At 49.2% G+C, this 6,902-nt stretch overlaps 1 protein-coding gene across 1 annotated transcript in view; it reads right to left on the bottom strand.

Annotated features, from left to right (window-relative positions):
- Positions 1-2,302: 2,302 nt before the first annotated feature.
- Positions 2,303-6,902, bottom strand: part of POLA1 (DNA polymerase alpha 1, catalytic subunit) — a 336,041-nt gene continuing 331,441 nt past the window's right edge. Inside the window, exon 37 of the mRNA XM_058291856.1 lies at positions 2,303-3,517. Coding sequence (XP_058147839.1) covers positions 3,372-3,517 — 146 coding nt within the window. The 3' untranslated portion in view covers positions 2,303-3,371. The remainder of the gene's footprint in view (positions 3,518-6,902) is intronic.

Below are 6,902 nucleotides of genomic sequence, written 5' to 3'. Positions count from 1 at the left end.
GTCTTTGACTCTTCTGCCAAAACGAATTTTAAGTGGTTCGTTTGAAACAGTGTCAAGGGGTGCATGTGTGTTGGAGGCAAGAGGTGGTGAAGGGATGGTAGCGAGGGGCAGTGAATTTCCTTTCACCATCTTCTCCCCAACTCCAGTTTGTGGGCTTCCATTAGCCCCCACGTCTTGGGTACCAGCCATGAGATTACCTCCATCTGTTTTCTGGACAAATTAGATCTTACCGAGCACGCTCTTTGCAGGATTTTCAACCTCTGGCCTCTCCTATCCTCTTTAATTTAAGCAGGAGAGGAGGAGAGTTGAAGGCTAGCCAGTTGTGTCCAGGATAAATATGCGCCCTGCTGTAGGCCAGACCCCAGTTCCTAAATTAAACGAAGATGCCCCTTCTGCAGAGGCATGGACGCTCAGAAGAGCTGGGTTCTTTTTAGGGTACCTTTGGCCAACTGGCCTGGATAAAGTCTAGCTCAGGCGGTGTTTAAAATTCTATTTTAAAAATCAGTTGTCAATATTTAGAAATCAAGCAGCTTGATGGACTATCTGAATTCCGGGCGCCGCTTGAAAAACCGGAATCACGCGGCCACACTGGGCTCAGTCCCTCCGGGCGTCACTGAGGTGCTGCTGCCCCCTTTAGACAGCCCCGGCCACTCCGACGGGAACCGGGCTGGCGTCAGCCATTCGCCTTTAGCCTTTCCGTTCACCGGCCCGGAGCCTGTGGAGGGAGACACACAGGTAGGCTGCATTTCCACTGCGTTCAGGCCCGGGCGCTATCAACCAGGAAAAACCCAGAAGTAGAAACCTTTCTCAGAGAAAAGGGGGTATGTGATATTCCAATCTGCCAACAGAGACCAACTGGAATTCTTAACCATGGTTGCAGTTTCCACATTCCATAAAATTCTGGAATTCTGAGGCACCTCCCAGACAATCCCCTTAACTAACCTGGAGTCACAGATCAGGAATAAGGAAACATCAGCTGTGCTGCATTAGCTCTTTGCAGGGTCTCTACTAAGAAACGCCTTGCTTGAACTTCTATAGAAGCGGTTCCTGCCCTCGAGGTGATTACAGTTTAGATGGAGAGGCAAGAAGAAAAGCAATGAGGGGAAACGGACTTTGGCCCAGTGGTTAGGGCGTCCGTCTACCATATGGGAGGTCCGCGGTTCAAACCCCGGGCCTCCTTGACCCGTGTGGAGCTGGCCATGCGCAGTGCTGATGCGCGCAAGGAGTGCTGTGCTACACAGGGGTGTCCCCCGCTGGGGGAGCCCCACGCGCAAGGAGTGCGCCCGTGAGGAAAGCCGCCCAGCGTGAAAAGAAAGAGCAGCCTGCCCAGGAATGGCGCCGCCCACACTTCCCGTGCCACTGATGACAACAGAAGTGGACAAAGAAACAAGACGCAGCAAATAGACACCAAGAACAGACAACCAGGGGAGGGGGGGAATTAAATAAATAAATAAATCTTTAAAAAAAAAAAAAAAAAAAAAGAAAAGCAATGAGGAGTCGTTTGAGTCTCTTGGGATTTCTTGAGGTCCAAAATCAGGGTAATTCTCCATTAATATTTCATTCATAACGCCTGCTGCTGGAAGTCAAGGACAGGAAGCCGCCTTCGCAGAAGGCGTGGGCTCTGGAAGCACACATTTACAGAACCACCTCTACCACCGGATGTGGTAACAGCAACTGAAACACATTCGTCCTCTTTGAGCAGGACGAGGTGACTTGGGAATGCTCCAGCTTTTTGACAGGTTATAGGGCCTGAGGTACCAAGGCACTGGTTAACTGACAGGGCCCTAAACCCAAAGAGTTTCTTACTGAGGACCTGAGTGTGAGAGAAAGAGAAAGGAGGGGTGAGAGCCTAGAGGGGGAAGGACAAGGGAGAGAATAGAGAAGGCAAAAAGCAAGATGGAAGGGAGTGCACAGGCCCCTGCTTAAACAAGCCTTCCTCCGCTAGGGTCCATGCTCGGTGGCCTTTCTCTTTTAGGGTGGCTTTCTCCCAGGAGCCACCAGCCTTGCTCTTCAAAAGAGATACCTTGGGGCTCTCAGTTTACCACTCTTTGGCTGTACTAGGGAGCAGAGCATATATGGAGCCACATTTCATCTCTTGAAGAACCCAAAGTCCATCTTCCAAGTGTTACTCAGAATATTTGGAAAGAAATCATGCTGAGCACCTCTGAGGCAGGTTTTAACCAGGGTGGCTAGGAAAGCGGCAGGGCCGAGGTTCCAGGAAGGGGATGGCCGCGATGTCTCTGTTACTCGTGGCTGACACCTCCAGTCAAACGCTTTGCACCTGGAAAGAACTGCAACTGGGTTCCCCTTAGCAAACTTTATTCTTAAGTCAAAAGCACAAAGTATTTTTCTTTTATAAAAACACATAGGTAAACATTTAAAAAATATAGCATAGTTGTACGAGGGGCTTGTTAGCATAATCTCACCAATAAACGTAAGAAAGGAAGGACCGCTAGATCGAAATACATTTTGCCCCGGCAAAGGGGGCACCATTCTGAAGAAGCCAGTTAACCACCGCCCAGCGCCCACCATTTTTCTGAATACAGCAGAGGCACAGTGATTCTTGCCCCAACCTCTACACATCTTTAAAGAATTGTTAGGACATCAAATTATTTTAAATGTGCTTTTTTGTTGTATAAACCTTTACCTCAACTTTCTATTTAAAGAAAAAAAAGGAATGTGAGTATAAAACACCTGCTCAGTGTGTGTGTGTGTGTGTGTGTGTGTGTGTGTGTGTGTTGGACTTTGGAGCAATTCAATAAACAAGTAAGCTCTGTTTAATCTATTTAGTAAGTGCAAAGCCTCTAAATCTCCCCCCTCCGCTATCTATATAAAAGACAAGACTGAAAAGGACAGCCACTCCGGAGCAAGCCAGCTGGGGAAGCATTTGGGTTTATACTGGGTTTAATTGGCGTGTGAAAAGGCAAAATGTTAATGCTCCTACTAGGCTCCACTAACCTCTCTTTCTGCGAGTACTCGGCTAAATACCCTGGAGCAAAGCCTGGGGTCACTTACTTACATTCCAGCCACTCTCCAGTAGCAATTTCCCTTCCCTCCCAGCCCCCCGCCCTGGAAATCCAGTTCCAAAGAGGAAGCAGCTAGGTCTTCAGCGGCTTTGCCTCGGGTTTCACGCCGTATATCGTAACTGGAAGGCTGCTTCCATTCTCTCTGCTGCTGGGTACATTACATATTTTTATATTTTTGCCACCCCCCTGCTATAATCCTCCCTCCCTCCCGGTCCACATGTGCACAAGCATGAGACGCAGCCCGGGGGAAAGGCAGATGTGGCGAAGCGGCCAGGGCCGGGGGTGGTGCCCAGAACGCTCGCTCCTTCCTCCTTCCACCAGCCCTCCTCCTCTTCAGGGACTCCCTCAGGACCTCACAGCACAGCTAGCGAAGAGTTTGCTGAGGTTCACTTCCGAGTAGCCACTGCGGGCCAAGAACTGCTCTGCTGTATTCTTGAGCTTTCTGTACTCTTGAAGAACTTTGGGGGTGAGATACTGCCTCTTCAATTTTTCTAAAGAAAATAAAAATGAAAAGATTAAAGACCACGGAAATAACTTCTTTAGAGACACTTAGGACTCCTCGAGCCCTAGAGAAGGGGTGAGGATTCTGGTGGCCGCCCTGCATCTCTAGAGGCCCTGCCCTCCCTGCCTTTGGGCTTCCCTGGGGCCAGTCCCATGCAGGGTGCCCCCCACCGCCACCCTGGCATTCCTCTGAGGAAGCCTTTCTTCCTTCCCCTGCACCCCCCCACTTCTCAGCACCTGGTTGAGCCAGCGCCCCAGGGGACAGGGCCGTCCTCTCCTGCAGGTGCACACCCATGTGCAGCAGACACAGCCAGCCTGCTGGCAGCAGCACTTCTGCAGCGCCTTTGAGCACATGCGTGCAAATTCACGCAAAGCATGAATGTGGCAGGAGTACCTGGTCTCAAAGGAAGCTGGGTCCACTCGTCTCTCCAGCCCAAACTCCCTGGATTAGCTGGTCCCTCTGCCAACCAGCACCTCCTTTGCTAAAGGAGGTGAGGGGAGGCTGCTTGGAGAATACCTGTCTGCTGGCAAGGTTTCTTTTTTGATCTCTGTCCATATCGCGTAGCTGCGAACTTAGGGTGTGCGGCGCCCGTCCCTCTGCTTCTGGCCCCTTCCACCAGCCCCTTCCTGACCTTCCTGTTTTGAGAAGGGCACTACCAGTCAGAGAAAAGAGCCTCGTTTTCCCTCCCTGGAGCCAGCTCCCTGTATACCTGGGCTGTGCCACCCAGGCCTGAGCTCTTGGGGAAGAAGGTGATCTCTAGGAGAGCTAACTGTGCCCAGGATGGCTAGGATGACATGGGTTTTTCTCAAAGCTGCTTGGGAACCCCGTGAGGTTGGTTTACAGAGGCCCACTTTTTTTTGTTTTCAAATCCCCAGTTTATGGGGAGGTTAAGCCACTTGCCCAGGGTCACACAGCTGGTAATCAGAGGCGTAGAAATGCAAACCCAGGGAGTCTGAACCCGGAGCCCACACTCCTCCGGAAAGAGGGCCACTTTTGCACCTCCTCCCTCCTTACTGTGTCACTGCTCCCAGAGAGAGAGAGACAGGCAGGGAAGCCAAACGGGGAGACCCCAGAAACCGGCTGTTCCGGAGGGTCACAGATGCTGGCCGGGGCCCAGGGGCCTGGAGGGGACAAGGCTGCCCAGCACCGAAGAGGCAAGGATCAGGAAGGAAGCCCAGAAGGGAGTGCAGGAGGCGGCACATCAGTCAGGAAAAGAAAACCCCACTTGAAACCACAGAGGAACGCTGAAGTCCACAGAACTTAAAAACTGTCCTCAGGACTTTTGTTCCTTAGCTCCAAGTTCACATTTGTTCTCCACAATCTTTTCTAAATTACACCAATTGCCTTTCAAGCAACAACAATAAAAAGTTCTGTAGGGAAGATTTAAATGCCCAAAGAGGGTGAAAGAAGAAGAGAGGTGAGAGAGAGGAGGAGAGGAGAGAGAGGGGCGTGCATGTTAAGGGGCTATAGAAAGGCAATTGGAAAGTCCTAATTATCAGCCTCTGAGAACACACAACACAGGCCCCAACCAGCATGGGTCGGCGCCCGGCAGGCCAGAGCCACAGGCTGGCCACCCGGTGCTTGTGAATGACACAAATGCACCTGATGACTGGGGAGAGCGCATTTCAGGAGCTGCAGTAACACGGAGCAGGGGAGGAAGAGAGGACACAGCTCCTGATGTGTTTACCTCCTCTGCTGATGGGATATCGACTTTTCCCACCAGGTTGGTTAGAAAGGGGACTATTTATGCTGCCACACAGCAGAGTCGGAATGACAACCAGCGTCACTGGGTGCTCTGCTTCGTAAAAGACAACTGTGACCGTCAGCATATCCCATTGCCGGTCAATACGGCCCAGGCAAGTTAGAGATGCAGATAAAAGCTCACTCTTCCTTCCCTGACCAGAATTTAATCAAAACCATATGGAAAGCCTTCTAGGAAACAGCTGGAGGAGCTCGTCACGGGCTGCGCTCAGGGGTGGGGGCTAAGGGGGAAGAGCCTTCTTCACGGCTTCTCTTCCCCTCTAGCACCTAGGCCTCCCACGATGCTTCCCACTAAGCAGTGACCCTGTTTCCTTCACCACTACACCCACCACTTTAGAACTCAAGGCAAAATATAGGTGGTAAATAGTGGAAGCCAGGTAGAGTGGCCAATAAAACCCAGATTCCTGCCCCTCTCTGGTTTTGGGGAGTCGTCACTGCTGCAGATCGGGCACCCAAGCTGGAAACGTGTTAAAAGTCCCACAGGCCATCAGGCAAGAGACAGAGTAGAACTGCAGCCGTCCCCACCACAGGCCATGGAGCTGGCAGGACCGTCATAGCTCAGCCGCCAGCCCCCAAGAGTCCAGACTCCAGAAGGACAGGGAAGGAGATGCTGATCCTCCACACAAGGGCATCAGTGTATTTATTCTCTAAAGCTGGAAGACTGACCCCTAAATCATTCACCTTAATATACCAGAGAAACTAACCTACTTCCTTTCACCTTTCCTGTGAATAACATTTGAGGAACATGTTTCTAATGCTTATTGACTCTGGTTCTTTTTCCATGCTATGATTTCTTACAGTTATATACTAATTGCCCCAAATATTCGGTCCTTAACCCCTATATAAAAAAAGGGAAAAAATTAGCCTAACATTAATTATTCATAAAATATTTGATCAGACAACCGAATCACCCGCTAATTAAAAACTTTGGTTTCTCTTGATGAGAGTCTAAAACCTCAAAATCATGGAAGTTGCAATATCTTCTCTATGGGATGAACTAGCCCATCATCTGCAGGTTGGGCATTTTATTTAAAGTATTTAAATAAAATGGTTACCTATTTGATTTAAAAGTCAACCAGTCAAATAAAATGTTAGGACTATTTGAAAAATTTGAGTATTCTCTTCTCTAAGAAAACTATCTCTACTTCACATACTTTCTTTCCAAGTCGGTACACTAGAAATCCCTTTACAGCTTTATTCTTTATTATACCCTACTTGGACTTAAAAGAAACACATGGAACTAGAATCCACGAGTCAAAGCCATTTTAACATCGCCTACTGGTTATTTTAATTAAGGCAGGCTTAGGCACACAGGCAGCAGCCGTCTCTGTTCTGAATGTCTGTTTCATTTATTTCTGTGCAAAGGTATCAAACAACAGTCAGTTATAATTGATTCTGTCAGGTGTTATACAGTCAGTCATAATTGTCTCTGTGTAGAGGTGTGTCAATTTACTATATCTGAATTAAATATTCTGTCAATTATGAAATCAGGTAATAATTTCACTCAGTTTTTTAATTGCATGGCTTCCCACCACCCAGTTCTCAGCTCCCCCACCTTTTCTAATCTGTAGTCTCCCTCCCTCAATGCACCATGAGCTTTTCAGAAATGGGTG

This window comes from Dasypus novemcinctus, chromosome X (genome assembly GCF_030445035.2).
Source record: "Dasypus novemcinctus isolate mDasNov1 chromosome X, mDasNov1.1.hap2, whole genome shotgun sequence".
NCBI lineage: Eukaryota > Metazoa > Chordata > Mammalia > Cingulata > Dasypodidae > Dasypus > Dasypus novemcinctus.
Note: the sequence above shows the minus strand (reverse complement) of the source record. Positions and strands in the feature narration are given on the sequence as shown.